The 22,676-nt window shown below is 47.6% G+C and overlaps 1 protein-coding gene across 1 annotated transcript; it reads right to left on the bottom strand.

Moving 5' to 3' along the window:
• Positions 1 to 366: 366 nt before the first annotated feature.
• On the bottom strand, positions 367 to 10,098 carry GM2A (ganglioside GM2 activator). The gene is made up of 4 exons (XM_066273036.1): positions 9,720 to 10,098; positions 3,662 to 3,823; positions 985 to 1,167; positions 367 to 600 (listed from the first exon to the last, which is right to left on the bottom strand). Exons 1-4 carry the CDS (start codon positions 9,807 to 9,809, stop codon positions 445 to 447), a joined length of 591 nt encoding a protein of 196 aa, XP_066129133.1. The 5' UTR covers positions 9,810 to 10,098; the 3' UTR covers positions 367 to 444.
• Positions 10,099 to 22,676: the final 12,578 nt, after the last annotated feature.

The following is a 22,676-nucleotide window of genomic DNA, read 5'->3' as shown; positions in this document are numbered from 1 at the left end:
TGAAAACTGTTGATACTCACTCTGCTTTTAAGTTAGTGACAAAAAAAATTTTAATGAGAAAATCATAACGTTAATTCGGGAGAGCAAGACTGGGTCAGTCTGAACTTGCGGTCACAAAATATGTTCCTCTTATTCCTTGACTGTTTGGAAAATGAGTTAAGCTCTTAGACAAGCCATAGGAGTAAGGGGTAAAATGAAGCAGCCACCCTGGTGGATGTCCTGGGCCATCAAGAACCGCCAAGTTCACCCCACCTCAGGGTAGGGCTACTTGGCCACGCCTAAAATGGAAGTGGCACAAAATGATTTTCAGCGAGGGGAATGGCATCACTATAGAAAGGGCCTTGAAGGAGGACAGAAAATCGGAACTTGGCCTTGACAAACACAAGACAGAGGAAGAGAGACACCTTCCTCACATCACTTTATTCTGCTGTAGTTGGGACCACATTATACGGCCTCTAGAGAGACATTGATCTTCAAACAGCCCATATGTTTCTCGCCGCTGCTTAGGATGCTCTGGATGTGGTAGTTTCCAGTACTGAGCCAGCTGGGCAGGTCCACGTAGGGTAGGGTGAAAACAGATGTGGGCAGTGTGTATTTGCCCTGTGGAAAAGCCAGTGGATCACAGATCAGTGGGAGCCTAATGATGCAACTCTCCCCTCGAACCTCCTCTAGGACTGTCACCAAGAATGCTCCCTCCTCCCATTCTCCTAAGAGTCACAGGAGATTAGATATTGCCATAGCACTGTAGAACATGGAATGTTAGAGCTAAAGGGTGCTAAGGTCACATCGAAGTTCAAGTCTCCCATTTCATAGATGGATAAACTGAGGCTCCCAAAAGAGAAACAATTCAGGATAGATCACACCAATTTGCATCCACCCACAGACATCCAAATCTGCAGGAAGAGAATGCAAGGACCCTTCTCTCTAAACCCCATGTCTTTTCACTGGCCATGAGGACAATGTTCTCCCTCCGTAAGGACTTACTTCTTTGAAGGGACAGTGGCAAGGAAGCCCGTAGGTGTGCAGGGGCTCTGGGCAGGACTCCCCAGGGGGAAGTAAAGTGTCAAATAGGTTACAGACGTCTTCATAGGTACAGCTACCGACTTGTTCCACACACGGGACTTTGACCCAGAAGCCAGCCACTTCCTTCTGCACAATTAAATCGGCCTGGTGAAGAGTTTTGAAAAAGTGTCAATTCCAAGGCAAACATACTAGCTCCTCTGCCTCTTTACCTTTCCTGTGCCCATGACAGACATGAATAATCAAATGTGATTTTTCCCTCGCTCACTAAACCACACAGTCTTAAAATCCTTTAGGTAGTCACCACCCATTGGTTGAAGCTAACTCTTGAGTTGAAATGCATTTGTCATCTAACTGTTAAGTGGCTAATTGTAGCATTGCTTCCTAGACTTGCCCAAAGTAACTACAAAAGGCAAACAAACTTATGAAACGAAGTTTAACCTCATTAGAGTTGACATACAAGACTGGAAAGGATTTTTACAAATTTCTGTGTCAACAAATATGTGGAAAAAGTTAGATCCATTGTTGCTTATTAGAGGACTAACGGGCTCAAACATTTGGAGGCACTTGAGCAATTTGTATCAAAAGACCTAAAAAGTCTGTGTCTAGATGATCAGAAAAGTAGAAAAAGAGGCATTTCAAGGATAATTTTTGCAAAGCTGCTTACCAAGCCAAAAAAAAACAAAACAAACAAAAAACTACCCTGGTAACAAACTAAATATCCGACATTAGATTTAATTATGACAGATCTACAACAGAATATATCTGCCATTAAAAATGATTACGGGCCCTGGCCGGTTGGCTCAGCAGTAGAGCGTCGGCCTAGCGTGCGGAGGACCCGGGTTCGATTCCCGGCCAGGGCACACAGGAGAAGCGCCCATTTGCTTCTCCACCCCTCCGCCACGCCTTCCTCTCTGTCTCTCTCTTCCCCTCCCACAGCCAAGGCTCCACTGGAGCAGAGATGGCCCGGGCGCTGGGGATGGCTCTGTGGCCTCTGCCTCAGGCGCTAGAGTGGCTCTGGTCGCAACATGGCGATGCCCAGGATGGGCAGAGCATCGCCTCCTGGTGGGCAGAGCGTCGCCCCCTGGTGGGCATGCCGGGTGGATCCCGGTCGGGCGCATGCGGGAGTCTGTCTGACTGTCTCTCCCTGTTTCCAGCTTCAAAAAATGAAAAAAAAAAAAAATGATTAGGGGCCCTGGCCGGTTGGCTCAGCGGTAGAGCGTCGGCCTGGCGTGCAGGGGACCCGGGTTCAATTCCCGGCCAGGGCGCATAGGAGAAGCGCCCATCTGCTTCTCCACCCCCCACCCTCCTTCCTTCCTCTCTGTCTCTCTCTTCCCCTCCCGCAGCCAAGGCTCCATTGGAGCAAAGATGGCCCGGGTGCTGGGGATAGCTCCTTGGCCTCTGCCCCAGGCGCTAGAGTGGCTCTGGTCGCGGCAGAGCAATGCCCCAGAGGGGTAGAGCATCGCCCCCTGGTGGGCAGAGCTTCGCCCCTGGTGGGCGTGCCAGGTGGATCCTGGTTGGGGGCATGCAGGAGTCTGTCTGACTGTCTCTCCCCATTTCCAGTTTCAAGAAAGAGAAAAAAAATATATATATTAAATAGCCTCACCAGGTGGTGGCGCAGTGGATAGAGCAGACTGGGATGCTAAGGACCCAGGTTCAAAACCCCGAGGTCGCTGGCTTTGAGCACAGGCTCACCAGCTTGAATGCAGGATCTCCGACTTGAACGCTGGATCATAGACATGACCCCATGGTCACTGGCTTGAACCCAAAGGTTGTTGGCTTGAGCAAGAAGTCACTGGCTTGATGCTTCTCATCTCTTTCCCTTCCTGTCTCTCTGTCCCTGTCCATTTCTCTTTCTCTCTCTCAACAAATAAAAAAAGTAAAAATGACTAGGTAGATCTATGCCAAATGCCACAGGAAGAGGTATGGAACATATAGCATGATGCAAAATTTAAAAGTTTAATAGCACGTCATATAATCCCACTAGTATAAATACATATATTTACAAATACAGAATAAATTCTGACAAGATATGTCAATAACTAACAATGACTATCTCATGAGGAGTTAGATTATAAGAGGCCATTTACAAAGAGAACTGCTTATTTTCACATATAACCATTAAAATTAATAGGTGTGTTACATGTGATTATATGGGGGAATGTTTTAAAATGTTAAAAGTGCTTACACTTCTTCATCACAAAGTAGTGACATTGCAGATAATCTCTTTTAGTTTTACCCCTATTTTGACCATTTGCATTTTCTAAAGTTGACTACATATCACTTGCTAACTGACGTGTCAGTTTTATAATTAATAACGTCACCACCAAAACCAAATTGCCCAACCCGAGCAGTCAGACAACAGGGAGCACTATGCCGCCCTGTTGAGGAGGCTGGAGCACTTTTGGCCAGATGTGAGGAAACCAGTCATTCGTGCCCTCAATAGAAAGTTGTTGGGGCTGACATCAGATTCCTCCCAATCTCAGACATCATGATACTGAGAGTCTATGAACCTGAGTACAGGTCTACTTTGCCTCCTTTGCTCCTCAGGGATGCCAGGACTCCAGTGTTCAGTTCCCTGAGCATATGTCCTGCAGGCCCCTGCCAGCTCCTGGCCGACCCCACCCACCCCCAGGCTCACCTTCAGAGGAGAATCGAGGTTGACACTCGTGTGGGTCTCGGCACTGACAGTCACATTCCCAGGAAATGCAATGGGGTTAGGTTCCACACTCAGCGTTTTGATCAGCACAGGATCCTTTCCTTCATCACAGTTCTCCCAGGAAAACTTATTGAACCACAATGACTAGGGTCAATCATGGCAGCAAGAAGAGAAGAGAAAAGTTGACAACAGGAATTCTCACAGGTCAGAAGAATCAACAGAACACAGTGCTGACGGTGTGACCTGGGGTGAGGTGGCTCCCCTCTCTGAGTTCCATCTGTAACTGCGCATATGTAAACCTGGGGTAACACTTGTCCAACTCAGTTCATGGGCAGGACTGAAGTGAAAGATTCAACAGGCAATGTCCTGAGAGCTCAACGGTAAAGCACAGTCTATCAGACCGTGAACTGGTTAATGCCAGGAGAGGAACTGGAATCAAGTGTTCTGGATGCTCACTCAAAACAGGAAGCTAACCACATCTGCCTCCGGTAGATATCTTCTCTGATCTCCCCCCTCCCTGCAGCCCACTCCTCTCCAGCCAGTCTTGAGATCTCCTTAAAGGGAAGCACCTGGACCCTTTGCAGCCCATGCCCAAGACCTTATTCCCATCACACACCCCGCCCCCACCCCAATCCAGGGACAGGGACAATAGGAAGCACAAAACACAGTGGAAAACTTAACATTCCAACCCCACCCTCAAGGGGTGTGCAGTTAATACAGAAAGGGGATAGGACACATGAAAAAATCCCCAGTGAGTCACTTGTTGATAAACAATCCCAATGGAATGAACAAAGTTCCCAATCCTAACCGGGGCTTTCTTACGCCCATCACACTGCTCATGCCCTGTCCCCATCTGAGTCACCCTCCTCCCCTCTGCTGAGCCACTTCTCCTCCTCCACACCTTCCAAAAGGTGTCCTGATTCCACCATCTGCTCCAACTACACATAACCACTGACTATCCCACAGAACCCTGCTTGTCTATGATCTATCGAACTTCCTACACCATGCAGACTCCCTGTCCACCCACTCACACCTTTCCCAGCCCTTTCTGAGAACCTTACAGTACACCTCCCATGCACATCCCAGCTTAGAAGGAAAACCTACCAGTCCCACACGCCCCAGCTGATCCCCACCATCAATGACCCTACAGCCAGAGTGGGCCAGAAAGAAACACCTAACTCGATCTGATTAGGTGACAGATCCTCTCTGCCTCTGATTTGGGAATTGAGACGGAGCCAAAGTCACTCAGAGATCTTTGGGCTTTGCTTGTTATTGGGTCACAGTTTTGGGATGGAGCCAGAACTCTGAGACCCATGGCCCATGACCCATGACCAAAACAAAGGAACAAGAACTGTGGGTCTATGGAAAAGAAAACAATAGAGTCACCTCCCCCCTCTCCACCCCTATCTAAATAGGCAGTGAAGGGCATGGCTTTGGAGTGAGAGATGGGGTCAATTAAGGCTTTAATCAACAGACACGGGTTGAAATCATAGCTCGGCCACCATATCATGTGACTCTATAAGCCAGTTTCCTCTTTGGAGCCGCAATTTCCACATCTTTTAAATAGAGGCACTTATATTGATACTTTCCTCAGGGGGCAATGGCAAGGCTGAGAGTGTGTATGTCAAGCTCATAACACAATGACGCCCAAAGCATGAGCTGGCTCGCTCAATGACAGCCATTACCCATCCCAGCCTCCACTCCTTGCCTCTAGTTTCATGAGATTCCTCATAAACCTGGAATAAATACCTCTACTTGAGTTTCTTAGAATGGGTTTCTGTCCCTGGGAATGCAACACTGCGCCATGACTAAGGCACGACAGGATCTGATTCATCCCTGTGTTCCCCACAGCCCCTTACACAGGGTAGGAACCAATCAATTCATCCCTCAACATTCATTCCACAAATATGTATGGAGTGATGATCACAGGCCCTGGGCTAAATGCTGTGTTGTTAATAATGGTAAACAATTAGAAATGTTCCTGCTTTCTCTTAAGGAACTTAGTCTTCTGTCCTTATACTCACTATGATTTCCAAGTGCCATAGGGAAACAAAAGGTAAGGTTGAGAGTAACAAACGACAGACTTTTAAATAGAGTGATAAGGAAGTGATACTTAAGCGGGACTCTTGCAGGATGAGGAGTCAGCCATGTAATTACAGAAAGAAAGAATGTCCAGGCAGAGGACATGTGTGCAAAAGCCATGTCGTAGAAAGCAGCTTAGCTTCTCTCTGGCAGCACAAGAAAGCCATTGGGCTAGGTGCAGTAGACAGGGACCTGACAAGGTTGGAGGGGTGGCAGGGTCATTTCTCATAGGACCTCACAGATCATAATCAGAAGGCTGGATTTTCTATAAGTTCAATGGAACCTCATTGCAGGAGAGTGCCACGCTCTGGTTTATGGCTGAGAACAGCTGGGGGAGGAACAAGGTGGAAGCGGGGAGACCACTTAGGAGGCCACTGTCAAACAAAAGTGCCTGGAATTAAGAGTTCAGCTGGAGAATAGGTAGGAAGACTAGCCATTTGGGGGCGGGGGTTGCTTTCACAGATTCTAAGGCAGCCTGACTGACATTGAGGACTGATCCTAGGCTGGAGGAGGTATCCAGAGTGCCAGGTTGGAGCTGAAAAGTCCCTTCCCCTCTCCTAAGCAACCCCCTCCCCCAGGCCCTTGGGTAGATGTAACAAGGTGGCTTCCAGATGCCTGACTAGAGGCTTCTGTGGCAATGAGTTCTGCAGCTGAGTCCAGCCTCAGCCGGAAAAGGAGGTGCTTTGGATTAGCAATGCCCACCAACAGCCAGGCCTGGCACCAGATATTTGCCATCCCAGCGTGCAGGAAGAGGAAACGGGGGGCAACACAGGGCAGAGGGGAAAGACACAGCTGTGCAGGTAGAAACAGGGGTACAAATCCCAGGCACGGGTTTAAGTCAGGTCTCAGCAGCTCTCACTAGCTGAGACCATGGCTAAGGGAACCCTCTTGGGGTTCACTACCCCTCATCTAGCAAATGGGCATAATTATATCTTCTCACAGGGCTACTGGGAGAGGGAGAAGTTTGTATACAGAAAGTATAGGTCACAACTCTTCAAAACCGTCAAGTCCATGAAAACACTTGACTGAAAAAGTATCACAGACCAGAGGAGTCCGGGAAACACGACAACCAATACAACCAATGCGACGTGGTAACTGGGTTGAATTCTGAAACACAAAGAGGCATTCACAGAAAAACTGGTAAAATCCAAACAAAAAGTACAGTGTTTCATTAATGGTAATGTAGCAATGTTGGCTTCTCAGTTTTGACAAGTGCACCACGGTAGATAAAATGTCAACATTAGGGGAAACTGAGTGAGGAGTATGTGGGATCTCTGTTTCATCTGTGCAACCTGTCTGTAATTCTAAAATTATTTCCCCCCAAAAAAAGGGTTAGTAGGGGGAAAAAGCACATGGCTTAGCACATAGTACGCGCACAATAAATGACAGTTGTACAGGATCACAGTCTGTATTCCTAGCATGGGCTAGACATTCTCCCCTGGCTAGCATGGGGATGTAGGACAGCACAGCACAGCACCCTGAGACTGGTTAGTGCCAGAGGAGGAGCTGCACTGCAGTGTTCTGGATGCTCAAGCACTCATCACCACCCCACAGACTTCCTCTGCCTGTGTTCTCAGGGTCAGGGCTTTGAATCACATGAGCCCAGAGCAGTCCTGGATAATGGCAGATAAGGATCAGAAGTGCCATTTGCTGTGTCATCTTGCGTGAGTTCCCTATCCTTCTCTAGGGGCCTGAGTGAAGTGGGTGAACTCCAGGATGTCTCAAGGCCTATCCAAAACTGCCAACCTAAGACCCTCCGGAATGGTCTGGAATGGCAGCCGTAGCCAAGACTCACAGCATGGGGATGTAGGGCAAGCTTGAACCTTAGCGGAACTCCACCTCATAGCGGTCAGACCTGGAGCCAAGAGGAACATTCTCAACCCACATTCACGGACAAACTGTGAACCCTCTGGAAGCAGCAGCCCAAAGTCCCTAGCTCCTTCACTCAATAGGCAAAACGGACTCTCTGCCCGGTGGCAGGGTGAGGCGAAGTCCAATGGCTTATATCATTTTATTTAAGATTTTAGAGCAGCAATTTTCAATGGGTGTGCCGTGAGATTTTTTTTTAAGACACGCAATACCTGACTGTTTAGTCAGGGGCACTGACCTCTTTTCCCTTAGATGGTCAAATTAAAAAAACGACAACAGCCAACACAACAATCACCATCTGATGTGAATGAATCAAAATTATACCTATTTTTTTAGTCAGATCAGCAAAAAAAAAATTTTTTTTTGGTGTACCACAGAATATCCATAATTAGTTCATGTGTGCCATGAGGTGAAAAAGATTGAAAATTACTGTTTGAGAGCATTTCCCCTCACCCACAACCACAAGAAAGGCAGGTTGGCATCATGCTCAAATGACACATGAAGAGACTAAGGACGGAAGGGCCCACAGGCCCTGCCATGGATTAGAGACAGGTAGGATCAAAGCCATGCCTGCAGCTCTCTGTCCTAGCCCTCCTTCCCCTGCCTACACCACACTATTCCTCGCTATCAAATATTTCCAAAGTGGTTTGAAGGAGGGGATCCAGGCTGGGCCTTTCTCTTTGCAGGTATGCAGCCAAGAGGTGATGAAACTATATAGCTTCTCTAGGTCTCAGAATGACAGAACCAGAGGCGGATTTAACAGCGGGCGCTCCCTGGGCCTCAACTTCTGAAGGGCCCTGCCAACTTGATATTTTTTTCTAATGACACCAAGTTTGGTTTCATATGTGCAATTTTATTTTATTTTATTTTTTTTGTATTTTTCTGAAGTTGGAAACAGGGAGGCAGTCAGACAGACTCCCGCATGCACCTGACCGGGATCCACCCGGCATGCCCACCAGGGGGCGATGCTCTGCCCATCTGGGGTGTCGCTCTGTTGCAACCAGAGCCATTCTAGCGTCTGAGGCAGAAGCCACAGAGCCATCCTCAGCACCCGGGCCAACTTTGCTCCAATGGAGCCTCAGCTGTGGGAGAGGAAGAGAGACAGAGAGGAAGGAGAAGGGGAGGGGTGAAGAAGCAGATGGGCACTTCTCCTGTGTGCCCTGGCCGGTAATTGAACCCCGGACTCCTGCATGCCAGGCTGATGCTCTACCTCTGAGCTAACCAGCCAGGGCCTCATATGTGCAATTTTAACATTAATGGTACATACTATTTTTTATTTATTTAAAAATATGGTTAACATGTATTTTTATTTTCCCTGTCTCTCTTTTTTCTTCTGCACCCAGGGCCTCAACCGACCTTAATCCGCCTCTAGACAGAACTTCCCTTTCCCAAGGGTCTGGAGCTTGGAGTGATTGAGAAGTGAAAGGGCAAACTCGGAAGTTAGAGCCTCTCCATGGCTCACAACGTGGACTCTCCGATTTGAAGGGCATCTCAAGCCCACCCACCCATCAGGACAAGTGGAGCCACAGAGCAATTCAGAGGAGAAAGGATGGGGCCAGGCTTTTTCATGGGGCAGGTAAACAGGGCTGAGTCTCTGGGCCTGGGAGCAGGGCCTTGGTCTTCCAGTTGGGCAAAAGGTCCCTCTGACGTTGGAAAGAGGGCAGTAGAGCTCATAAGGGAGTGAGGTGAAACCTTCCCAGGGAAGCCTGGAGCTGAGCAAGGCCTTACCACGCTCACTGCACAGGCTGGAGAAGGGATTCAGAACAGGCTTCCCCGTGATGTGCCACTTGGGCATGTTTCCCACATGTAAGTATGGAATTACCGGTAAATTTGGTTATTTTCTCTTGTTAATCTGTCTCATGTCGATTTGACTATTAGACCAGCAGACAGAACCTTGAAGGGTAGAGAAAAGCTGCTGCTTCTAACCACGTTAGGAAACAAACCCTTTAGAAAAAAAGGGACCCACTCGGAGTCCCACAGTTAGTGACTTTTGGAGGCTCTGTTGCAGAGAAAGAATTCTAGAAACGGGACTAGCTACTCCCCATATTCCATCCCAACCCGCTAGGCCTCCTAAAAGAGGGGCACTCACCTGTTTTCTCCAGAACTTTGCAAGGACCTCAGGGCCGGCGAGAAGCAAGGCCAGGGCGATCAGGAGCTGAGCTCGCATCAGGGGAATCATTGCAAAAGGTGCGTCTGCGCAAGGATAACTAACGAGGTCTGGAGCTGGCGGCGACGCCTTTAAATGCCTGTCTGCGTGGGTTATGCAAAGCTGTGCATTGTTATGCAAAGCTAAGCGCAGCCACTTCCAGATTCGTCCCGCCCCGTGGGGGGATCTGGGACTGCCAGGCCTTGCGTTAGGACAGACCTCTCCGTACTTGGCACCTCAGAGGTTTCTCCTCGGGCCCCTCCCAACGGCGTGGGCGTCAAGACCCCACGTTCTGAGGGGCGAAGGCGGGGCCGGAAGAGGAAAGAGGCGGGGCGGAACGCGGGATCGGGGCGGAGCTGAGAGCAAGAGAGGGAGATCAGAAGGGAAGGGCCGAACAGACTGCGAGGAGGAGCCGGCCCAAGCGCGAGGGAGGGGCGGAGTCAGGAGCGAGGGCGGGGCGGAGCAGGGCGGAGCAGGGCGGAGCTGTCATTCCTGAACTCAGGCTGCAATGATCAACGCAGGAAGGACTTTTGTTTTCCATCAGATAAGATTTGGTTAAGCTATTACATCTTGTAGTTGAGTTTTGCTTTTTAAAGAAGCGATAGGGATATTACCTAAATTGTAAACACCACAAGGGGTGGGACCATGACTTATGGTTACTGATGTGTACCCAGTGCCTGACACATAATAGACAATCAATCTTTGTTGAATAAATGAATGTATGAATAGAATTTGAAACTTACCTAGTCATATTTTTAAACATTTTTTAACTTTGGAGTTCATTTTAGATTTACAAAAAAGTTGCAAAAATAGTGCAGAACTATCTCTTTCCACCATATTGAACAATAAGATGGAGTATTTTTATAAAACCTAAAAATCTGGGGTTTTTTGTTTGTTTGTTTTCAGAGACAGAGAGTCAGAAAGAGGGATAGATAGGGACAGACAGACAGGAACGGAGAGAGATGAGAAGCATCAATCATCAGTTTTTCATTGTGACACCTTAGTTGTTCATTGATTACTTTCTCATATGGGCCTTGACCGTGGGCCTTCAGCAGACCGAGTAACACCTTGCTGGAGCCAGCGACCTTGGGTCCAAGCTGGTGAGCTTTGCTCAAACCAGATGAGCCTGTGCTCAAGCTGGTGACCTCGGGGTCTCGAACCTCAGTCCTCTACATCCCAGTCCAACGCTCTATCCACTGTGCCACCGCCTGGTCAGGCAAAAACCTAAGAATCTGGCACTAGTACATTACTAATTAACTAGTACATTACTATTAAGCTCTAGAATTAACCTGATTTTTAATTTTTTATTTTTTTAGAGAGAGAGAGAAAGGAAGGGAGAGAGATGAGAAGCATCAACTCGTAGTTGCAGAATTTTTGTTGTTCATTGATTCTCTCATTTGTGTTTGGGGGGGGTGCTCAAGCTGGGCCAGTGACCCCTTGCTCAAGCCAGTGACCTTAGGCTCAAGCCAGTGACCTTTGGACTCGAGCCAGCAACCATAGGATCCTGTAGATGATCCCATGCTTAAGCTGGTTGAACCCATGCTCAAGCCAGCAACCTCGAGGTTTCAGACCTCAGCATCTCAGGTCTACACTCTATTCACTGCACCACCACTGGTTTAGGCTACCTGATCTTTTAATATACTTTTTTTTTAATTTAGTAAGAGAGAGAGAGATGAGAAACATCAATTCGTAGTTGTGGCACTTCAGTAGCTCATCGACCACTTTCCCACATGTGCCCTAATGCAGTGGGGGCAGGCTCCAGCCAAGCCAGTGACCCCTTGCTCAAGCCAGCAACCTTGGGCTTCAAGCCAGCGACCATAGGGTCATATCTATGATCCCATGCTCAAGTCAGCAACCCTGCCCTGAAGCCAGTGAGCCTGTGCTCAAGCCAGTTGAGCCAGTGACCTCAGAGTTTCAAACCTGGGTCCCCAGCATCCCAGGTCAAAGCTCCATCCATTGCGCCGCCACCTGGTCAGGTTTACTATGCTTTTAAAATTGCACATCTTCCACCCAATCTGACAAGTGCTTCCCTCTCTCATCTAGCACAACCTCTTCATTATAGACAAGGGCAATTTGAGGTCCCACAAGGAAGAGGACTTGCCCAAGTCACACAGCAGAAGTGAAACTAGAACACACTTCTCCTGAGACTGATCCCACAGCAGTATGAGAGATGTCCACGTGGCTATGCTCCTTGGTGGATGTGTGTGGGTGGTGGGTGGGGGAACTAGATGCCAACACTGGTATGTCCTGGAGCCTCACTGGTAATAGGAAGGGGACTGCAAGCCTCCCTTCTGTCATCATTTCTTCTCCATCTCTGCACCTGCCAAGGTCCCTCCACCCCATTACCCACTTCCTCCCGACTCCTAAATACTCCTTCTCTCAGCCTCAGGCACATTCCTCACACAAGAAGTCAAAGTCAGTGCAACAACACTGGAGGACCTCTCAGTGAATGAGCACATTCCTTGGAGAGTATCTGACATCTCTATCTGAAGGGCTTTGGAGGAGACTCTGGAAGGCCACAGATAGTGACTAGAAACCAACACCATAACCACAATGGAAGGGAGAACAGGACAGTGGCTAGTTCAAAGGGCTTGCTTCAAGTCAGGCAGACCCAGGCTTGCATCGTGTGAGATCCTAGTCAGGGGCTTTCATTTCTCAGTTTTGTCATTTGAAAAACAAGGCTTAAGCCCTGGCCAGATAGCTCAGTTGGTTAGAGCATCGTCCTGAAGCACAGAGGTTGCTGGTTTGATCCCCAGTTATGGTACATACAAGAACAGATCGATGTTCCTGTCTCTTTCTCTCCCCCTCTCTCCCGTCCTCTCTCTCTAAAATCAATAAAATAAACATTAAAAAAAGAAAAACAAGGATTAATATAATTGTAAGGTATTGTTCCCTGCGAGGAAGAAGGAAAGGGCATAGCCACGAAGTGTGGATAAGCAAAAGCTTTATTGAGTACAGAGCGCTTCCCGCCTGATGAGGTTCCCTGGTCCAGGGGACAGAGGCCAGGGAAGTCGCATGGGGTGATCCCCGTGGGAGATATTTAAAGGGCCCCATCTATGGTGGTCAAGCTAATATGACATAGCGAAATCTCACTGGCTGATAGATAGTCGCTCTTTTCCAAAGGACTCCTGGGAAGTTTCTTTTGGCATGCATGGTTGTGGGCGGTTCTAGCCAAAGTTCCCGGGTCTGGGCTCCTCATGTGACCTTCCCCCATTGCTGACCACCCTACAATAATAATAACAATAAACAACTGTATTTCAGTACTAAACTGTTCACTCATTCAACAAACATTATAGATCCAATAGTTGAACAAGATAAAGACCCTGTCCCAACCCCGACATAGACTAGGGTCTATTCAAGGAGAGCAATCAGAAAGTAAGGAAATAAACAAGATATTATCCAAGAGTAATAATACCAGAGGACAAGAAATCAAGCTAAAACTAATTCAAAACACAGTAGGTTGCCTTCTTGAATCTATTAAGAACTCTCTGAGGAGGTGGATTTTGGCCATCCTTGGGAGAAATGGAAACACTTGGGGTAAGGGCCATTGTGAAATTTAAACATTGATCAAGTCCGTCAGGCCATGGTTCCCAGGCAGGGCTGCACACTGCTGTCCTCTGGCAAGCTTATAAAAATTCCAATGCCTGGGCCACCCTCCAGACCAATTGCATCCAAATTTCTGGAGGTGAAACACAAACATTATTTTTTGTGAGTTTGTTTTGTCTTGTTTTTAATTCCAGGTGATTAAAATGTGAAGTCAAGGTTGACATCCACCTGGCATACAATAGGTGCACACATACATAAAAATTACAATTAGTAACACATGGCTCCCTTTTTTCATTATTATTATTATTAAGTGAGAAGGCGAGGAGGCAGAGAGACTTCCGCATGCACCCTGACTGGGATCCACCCATGTAGTGGGGGGGGGGGGGTTGTGGACCATAAATGGCAGAAAGCCATTGTAGATTCCAGGCTTGGCAAAGGGCTGAGTTCTCCCCCCTCCACCTCCATATTGGCTGTGAGGCTGAGTATTTGCACCCACTTCACTTGCTTCCTTGACTTGCTGGGAGCAATTTACATGACTCCTACTCTTTGTTTTCAGATGTTGGTAGATTTCACTAATACATCCCATTTATGCCTTGGGAGAGTTCCTGTTTTAGCCTTGGATGTATAACTTTGTATCAAGGACTTTCCTTTTTTGTATTTTTCTGAAGCTGGAAACGGGGAGGCAGTCAGACAGACTCCCACATGCGCCCGACCGGGATCCACCCAGCATGCCCACCAGGGGGCGATGCTCTGCCCATCCGGGGCTTTGCTCCGTTGCAACCAGAGCCACCCCAGCGCCTGAGGCAGAGGCCATGGAGCCATCTTCAGCACCCGGGTCAACTTTGCTCCAATGGAGCCTTGGCTGCGGGAGGGGAAGAGAGAGACAGAGAGGAAGGAGAGGGGGAGGGGTGGAGAAGCAGATGGGCGCTTCTCCTGTGTGCCCTGGCCAGGAATCAAACCCGGGACTCCTGCATGCCAGGCCGATGCTCTACCACTGAGCCAACCGGCATAATAAAGCAAACTGGGGCTATGGGGCACACGGATATTGCCATCAGCTTTTGAAGAGTCCTCCCCCATTTTTTCTTGATGAGTATGTTTCCTTAATTCCGCACCATAATTAGGAGCCCCGCAGGTCCGCGGCAGGGGGGGAGGCGGTAGAGAGAGAGAGAGAGAAGGGGGAGGGTGGAGAAGCAGATGGTTGGCTTCTTCTGTGTGTCCTGACCCAGAATTGAACCCAGGACTTCTACACACCAGGCCAACGCTCTACTGCTGAGCCAACTGTCCAGGGCCTAAAACAAGGCTCTTGTCCTTAAAAAACCCACATCCTAGGAGTGATGGGTGGGATATATGGAAATTGTTGTCACTCTAATGTTCATCATCACTTGTTTCCTTAAGGACTAACTGGATGTGGGCCCTGAAATAACATAGCTCAGGATGACCTAGCAGCTGTGCCTATGTGTGGTGGCATGTGTTTAAAACAGCAATTTTCAAAAAAAAATAATAATAAATAAATTTTTTTTTTTAAACCAGCAATTTTCAACCTTTTTCTTTTCTTTTTTCTTTGTGGCAAAGACAGAGAGAGTCAGAGAGAGGGACAGATAGGGACAGACAGACAGGAAGGGAGAGAGATGAGAAACATCAATTCTTTGTTGCGGCTCCTTAGTTGTTCATTGATTGATTTCTCATATGTGCCTTGACCAGGGGGCTACAGCAGACCAAGTGACCCCTTGCTCAAGCCAGCAACCTTGGGCTCAAGCTGGTGACCCTTGCTCAAACCAGATGAGCCTGCACTCAAGCTGGCGATCTCGGGGTCTCAAACCTGGGTCCTCTGCGTCCCAGTCCGATGCTCTATCCACTGCGCCACCGCCTGGTCAGGCTCAACCTTTTTCAATTGATGACACACATAAATTAATTACTAAAATTCTGCAGTACACACACAAAAAATATTTTTTGCTGATCTGACAAAAAAAAAAAAAGTAGGTATAATTTCTACTCATTCACACCAGAAGGCTATTGTTGTGTTGGCTGTTGTCATTTCTTTAATTTGACAATCTAAAGAAACAGAGGTTAGTACCCCTGACTAAATAGTCAGGTATTGTACATTTTAAAAATTCCTGCGGCACCCTGGTTGAAAATCGCTGGCCTAAAGGTGGGTATAGTGAGTGTCCTAAAAGAAATGAGTAGTGACTACCACCTCAAATGCATATGAAGCAGGCACGTGGGTCAGATGTAGAGGTTCCAGACAAGCAACTGGAGGGAGGAGGACTTTTTTCTCTACTTTGTAGGTTCTTTTGGCTGGTCTAATAATCAAACAGACATGAGACAGATTAATAAAAGAAAATGAGCAAATGTAATTACATACCTATGTATAGGAACCCGACATACTTGAGAGAATCAGGGATCCCACATACATCAGAGATTTAGAGACAGAAAAGGAATATGAGGAAAACAGAACATCCTGAGATAAGGATAACGGTAGGCACCTGGGGCTCTGGAGGGGAAGAAGGTCATTCACAGGATAAGAACAGCAGATGTTCAGTAATTAATTATTTGCCCTGTCCTATAGATACATCATAAAAAAAATTATTTCTGGTGAAAACTCTTATCATGGACAAGGCCCCAAATTTATATTCTTTTTTTTTTTTTTTTCATTTTTCTGAAGCTGGAAACAGGGAGGCAGTCAGACAGACTCCCACATGTGCCCGACCAGGATCCACCCGGCACGCCCACCAGGGGCGACGCTCTGCTCACCAGGGGGCGATGCTCTGCCCATCCTGGGCGTCACCATGTTGCGACCAGAGCCACTCTAGCGCCTGGGGCAGAGGCCACAGAGCCATCCCCAGCGCCCGGGCCATCCTTGCTCCAATGGAGCCTCGGCTGCGGGAGGGGAAGAGAGAGACAGAGAGGAAAGCGCGGCGGAGGGGTGGAGAAACAAATGGGCGCTTCTCCTGTGTGCCCTGGCCAGGAATCGAACCCGGGTCCTCCGCACACTAGGCCGACGCTCTACCGCTGAGCCAACTGGCCAGGGCCCCAAATTTATATTCTTGAAAGGAGTGGTACAAGTTTCTCATGAGCCCTCAGGGCCTTGATTACTTTCAGCTCAAAATTATGCACATGCCAAAGTAGCCCGTCTCGGGGAGGACTGCGCTAAACCCCTTCAAGGGTGATGGTGTAGACAAGAGAACACTTGGTTACCGACTGGTCTCTGTGGGGTTTCAACCCAAATATAGTCTGGACATCTGCTTTTAAATCTTGGCTCTTCTGCTCAGCTAGCTCAATCCGTCAAGCATGACTCAAAAATCTTGGCTATTCTTTTTTATTATAGAGTAGTTTAAAAAAGGAAGTGTTAAAAAAACAAAATTCAACCGAGTAAATTTGAAGATCCAATGGCTTTATGAAGCAATTCATTAACTGAATAGCATCTATCTCATCTAGCAACTAGACGGGTTCTCTGTGGAATTGTACAAAGTGATAGTTTGGTTGGTTTTAGTAAAAAAGGTGGGACAAGGGAGCCATTAACAAAAGTAAAGAATTATCTTTTAGACCAAGACATCTTCTCTTGGGGAGAAGGGAATGGCCACGGTTTTTTTTGTTGTTGTTGTTGTTGTTTTTAATATTTTCTTTATTGATTTTTTAGAGAGAGAGGAGTGAGAGAGAGAGACAGAGAGAGAGAGAAGGGGGAGGAGCAGGAAGCATCAACTCCCATATGTGCCTTGACCAGGCAAGCCCAAGGTTTCGAACCGGCAACCTCAGTGTTCCAGGTCGACGCCTTATCCCACAGGTCAGGCCTGGCCACGGTTTTTATCAGGCAGATTACCTCTTCTTTCTCTGGGAGATGGAGGTGGCCCACGTGACAGATTACTTTACTGGTTCTTGACCAGAAAATTCCAGACTGGAATTTTAAGATTATATTTCTAGGAAAGACTGAAACAACAATTAGGTCAGGTACTAAATCCAGATTTGGTACAAGTGACTCCATTTTGGGTCTGTGATTTTTCTCTTTAACAGAAGGTAAAATTATAACTCTCATTGACATAAAATGAGCAAGCATTAGAGATTTAATTTAACTCCTTTAGTGAGGGAACTGTGAGATGTTATGTTACAACCTGTGCAAAGAGTCCAAAGAACAAGCACATTTATAGATCAGGAATATTGAGGTAAATGTACAAATGAAGGCAAAACTGGCCTTTTCAATAATAGGGGAGATAAGTAAATTTAACCTCCACAGTACAAAAAATTACATGTGTAAAGGCAAAGATTATTTTCTTTTCTATTTAGCAGTCGAGAGGGACAGACAGACAGAAAGGGAGAGAGATGAGAAGCATCAATTCTTCCTTGCAGCACCTCAGTTGTACATCAATTGCTTTCTCATGTGCCTTGACTGGGGGGGGGGGGCTCCAGCTGAGCCAGTGACCCCTTGCTCAAGCCAGTGACCTGGAGCTCAAACCAGTGACCTTGAGCTCAAGCCAGCAACTTTGGGCTCAATCCAGCAACCATGGGTACATGTCTATGATCCCACATTCAAGCCAGCAACCTTGCACTCAAGCTGATAAGCCCACACTCAAGTCGGCGACCTCTGGGTTTTGAACCTGGGTCTTCAGCATTCCAGGTCGATGCTCTATCCACTGCACCATCACTTAGTCAGGAAAGATAATTTGCTATTATTATGAATTCTCTGCAACTTCAGAGGCAATGAAAGACATAGAGCTTGTTATAGAATCAAAACTAGATATGTGGAAGAGCATGCTTTAGAAAATGAATAGCTCTGCATTGAAGCTGTTACAAGAAAGGGAAGGAAGGAAGGGAGGGAGGGAGGGAGGGAGGGAGGGAGGAAGGAAGGAAGGAAGGAAGGAAGGAAGGAAGGAAGGAAGGAAGGAAAGGAGGGAGAGAGGGAGGGAGGGAGGAAGGAAAAGAAAGAAAAAGAGGGAGGCAGGAAGGGAGAGAGGGAGGGAGGAAGGGAAGGAAAGAAGGAAGGAAGGGAGGGAGGGAGGGAGGGAGGAAGGAAGGAAGGAAGGAAGGAAGGAAGGAAGGAAGGAAGGAAGGAATAGAGGGAGGGAAAGGAGGAAAGAAAAGAGGGAAGGAAGGAAGGAAAAAAGGAAGGAAGGCCAAATGGAGTCACATTTGCCTTAGCAAATCACCAAACCAAAACTTAATAACTAACCTAATTGCAGTTTCAGCTTCTTTCCGAAGTGGAATTTTAATGATCTTGTAACCAAAATGCAGGTTCGGCTGCCTGCCGCATAGGAAGCCAAACTTGTGACACAAATGCCTGTACACAAGGAAAGAGGTTTGTTCAGGTGCTGCGACCTGGGAGAATGGCAGACAGCTGTCTTAAAGACCATCTCACCTTCCTGCTCAAGCCCATGGTTCTTATAGGTATAAAGAAGGAAGGGCTTTTTTTTTTTCTATCCAATTATCTTGCAAGCTTTTGGCATGCTCAGTCTCTATCCATTCATCTTTCTAGCCTTCAGAGTGCTCAATGTAAGAACCACCTCCTGTGCCATCTTGGCCAATGAGGAGGCTCCCCATAGCTCCCTATATATGGTAACAATCTGGAATTTAATGATCTGGAACTTAATGGTCTGGAATGTCCTGATCAATGAGGTAATAATCCACCTGACAAACTCCCTGCCTTCTCTGAAAGGAAGTTATTATTACCTGAAATAATCCACTCTTTTAACTTCCCTGTTCCACTCCCTTTCTGCCTATAAAAATCTTCCATCCTTCAACTAGGCAGTGGTGCAGTGGATAGAGATTCAAACTGGGACACAGAGGACCCAGGTTCAAAACCCTGAGGTTGCCGGCTTGAGCACAACCGGTTTGAGCAAGGCTCACCAGCTTGAGCCCAGTGTCACTGGCTTGAGCAAGGGGTCGCTCAGTCTGCTGTAGCCCCCAGTCAAGGGACATATAGGAAAGCAATCAATGAACAATTAAGGTGTTGCAGCAAAGAATTGATGCTTCTCATCTCTCTCTTTCTGTCTGTCTGTCCCTATCTGTCCTTCTCTCTGTCTCTGTCACAAAAAAAAATTTTTTAATTAAAAAATTTAAAAATATTCCATTCTTCTAGTTGCTACATAGGATGCTGCCATATTCATGGATCGCTTAACAAAGCCAATTAAATCTCCAATTTTACTAGGTCAAATTTTCTTTAACAAAACCTAAACTTTTTCTTTACATGGGAATGATATTCCTAACTTTGGGCAATACCTTTTTTTTTTTTAATACAAATTTTTTTTAAAGATTTTATTCATTTTATTTATTTATTTATTATTATTTTTTATTTTTATTTTTTTCTGACTCTGGAAATGGGGAGAGACAGTCAGATAGACTCCTGCATGCGCCCGACCGGGATCCACCCGGCACGCCCACCAGGGGACGACGCTCTGCCCACCAGGGGGCGATGCTCTGCCCCTCTGGGGCTGTCGCTCTGTTGCGACCAGAGCCACTCTAGCACCTGAGGCAAAGGCCAAGGAGCCATCCCCAGCGCCCGGGCCATCTTTGCTCCAATGGAGGGGAGGGGAAGAGAGAGAGAGAGAGAGGAAGGAGAGGGGGAGGGGTGGAGAAGCAGATGGGCACTTCTCCTGTGTGCCCTGGCCGGGAATCGAACCTGGGACTTCTGCACGCCAGGCCGATGCTCTACCACTGAGCCAACCGGCCAGGGCGGACAATACCTTTAATCTCACTGGGCCTCAGTTTTCCCATTTGTAGGAAGATAATGTCAAATTCAATGATTTCCAAAGTCCATTTCAACTTTGAGAGTGTGTGTATATGTACAAACTGGAAGGAACACTAGAAGTGATTTCAATCCTCTTTGCTCAGCCCATTTTATTTTATTTATTTATTTAGTTTGTTTGTTTTGTGGCAGAGACAGAGAGAGTCAGAGAGAAGGACAGATAGAGACAGGAAGGGAGAGAGATGAGAAACATCAATTCTTCGTTGCGACACCGTAGTTGTTCATTGATTGCTTTCTCACATGTGCCTTGACGGGAAGGCGGGGGGTGGGCTACAGCAGACTGAGTGACCCCTTGCTTGGGCCAGCGACCTGGGGTCCAAGCTGGTGAGCTTTTTTTTTTTATTCATTTTAGAGAGGAGGGAGGGAGGGAGGGAGGGAGGGAGGGAGAGAGAGAGAGAGAGAGAGAGAGAGAGAGAAAGGGGGGAGGAGCAGAAAGCATCAACTCCCATATGTGCCTTGACCAGACAAGTGCAGGGTTTTGAACCGGCAACCTCAGTGTTCCCAGGTCAACGCTTTATCCACTGCGCCACCAGAGGCCAGTAAACTGGTGAGCTTTTTGCTCAAACCAGATAAGCTCGCGCTCAAACTGGCGACCTCGGAGTCTCAAACCTGGGTCCTCCGCATCCCAGTCCGACACTCTATCCACTGCGCCACTGCCTGGTCAGGCTCAACCCATTTCAGAGAACAAGAAACTGAAGCCCGTCACCACTCAGAGGTAAAATGAGGACCCAGGTTTCTGGTCTCCCGGCTCAGGGCCACATCCCAGGGTGCGATTGCAGAGCTAACAGGAGCACCACTCCCATCTCACTTTACTCCCCTGAAACCTGAGAGCACCTGGAAATGCCCTGGGGAGCAAGGGCTGGACTGGTCCAGCCAGACAAACAGGGCTGGGGAAGGTGCCCCAAGAGCAGCCACCCCCACCAACCTTGGGCTGAGGGCACAAGGTGGGCCCTGGACAACTTTGCATCACTTTGATTCCCGGAGATTTTCGACTCATTACAGCCTAGGCCTAGAAGAGCTCTGGCTCTCAGTGCTGGCTACACACTGGGATACTTGGGCAGCTTTAAACAAATAACCTAGGACTCCAAGCCTGGGCTACACCCCTGCATGAGACAGGGCATCAGCATTTTAAAAAGTCCCCTAGGGGATTCCAAGGAGGAGCCAACCTTGAGCACCACAGGTCTATGGCAGCTTTTATCGAAGAGTAACATGCGTACAAAACACATGTTACTTGGATCCCCTTTAAAGTGCAGAGTATGACTCAGCAGACCGGGCTGGAGCTCAAGAATTTATATTTATAACAAGCTCCCCATGAGGCCAACGCTGCAGGTCTGAGGACCACGGAGTAGCAAGGGTCTAAACTAAGGACCCCCTTCCTCGACCATTGGAGTGGCTGGGGTGGGATACAGATGGAGACACTATTTTCTTCCAAAGAAGGTGTCTGAGGAAACAGAGCAGGAAGGACAAAACCTCAGTTGATCCCAGTTTCTCATGTCTACACCTCATCGCCCTTGAAGAGGTTCAGAACAAGCCAAGATGTGCTACTTTAAAATGAGGATTATTTCGAGCTGAAAGCGTTTGAAACCCTCACGAAATTGGGGTCTTGCCCATAATAAGAGCTATCACCAGAAATAACTTTTTTTGACCTATCTGTTTAGCAGGGAGAAAACCTAATGACTGAACATCTGCTCCCATCCTCCTGCGAAAGTTTCCTCCCTCAGAAGCCCCAGGTGCCTGACCTTATCCTTAGCTAAGAATGTCATACTATATATTCCTTATTTTCCCTTTCTGTCTCTGAGCCACTCCTGCATATAAGGTTTCCGTATGTACCTATGTAACTAAATTTGATTATTTTCTCTTGTTAATCTGTGTCATGGCAATTTAATTATCAGACCAGCCAGAATAACCTAGGAGAGGAGTAACATTTCTTCCTCCCCCACACCCTGCTGTTGAGATGGGATGAATTCCATGATGTCTGAGGGCCACTCCAGCGGCAGCATCTTTGATTTTGTGAAGGGTCCGGCTCCAATGAGCTGCTCTAGAGGAGCTGGGTGAATCCAAACAGGCTAACTAGAAAACTGTTCTTTGAACAACTCTGCTGTCCCTTTCTTACCAGGCCTCTCTCCCACCTCCTTCCCTGCGCACACCCCTCTGCTGGCCTCCAAAGTGGCTCTTAAGGATTATTCGAATTCAACAGACCCTGGCTGTTTCTGCTCGTATTTTTCCAATCAAGGACAATCCCAATGACTTCTCCAGAGGCCCAGGCAATCCCTAAAAGAGCCTAATTGTCTGGTGACTCCCAGTGAAGTTATGAGGATCTTGTTCTTAAGGTTTGGTTCGTGGACTCCAGGACAGGGGCTAGCCATGCATTGGCATCAAGTTTCATCTAGGCGGCACTATCATCCAACCCTATGCACGGAGCTCTTCACAGTCTCATTCATTCTGCTCGCACGCTATTGCCTGCAGGACTGGGCTGAAGTGTGAGGCTGTCGGCAGCCACCGGTGGTACCTTCATCACGCCGGCAGGGGGCAGCCCTTACCCAACTCAGACTCAAGTTGCAAGAAAGCACTCACTGGTCTAGTGTAGTAGACAGATCAGTTTCCGAGAGGTTTGAAATCCA

The sequence above is a fragment of the Saccopteryx bilineata genome, chromosome 4 (assembly GCF_036850765.1).
Source record: "Saccopteryx bilineata isolate mSacBil1 chromosome 4, mSacBil1_pri_phased_curated, whole genome shotgun sequence".
NCBI lineage: Eukaryota > Metazoa > Chordata > Mammalia > Chiroptera > Emballonuridae > Saccopteryx > Saccopteryx bilineata.
The sequence above is the reverse complement of the archived record's forward strand: the minus strand, read 5'-3'. Positions and strand labels throughout refer to the sequence as shown.

Bases quoted from the DNA above. Each gene is read 5' to 3' on its own strand.
- GM2A (XM_066273036.1), bottom strand. From the start codon at position 9,809: ATGATTCCCCTGATGCGAGCTCAGCTCCTGATCGCCCTGGCCTTGCTT. The intron at 3,824-9,719 runs GTGAGTGCCCCT...GATTGACCCTAG, and splicing joins CAAAGTTCTGGAGAAAACAG to TCATTGTGGTTCAATAAGTT. The intron at 1,168-3,661 runs GTGAGCCTGGGG...ACTCTTCACCAG, and splicing joins ACCTCGATTCTCCTCTGAAG to GCCGATTTAATTGTGCAGAA.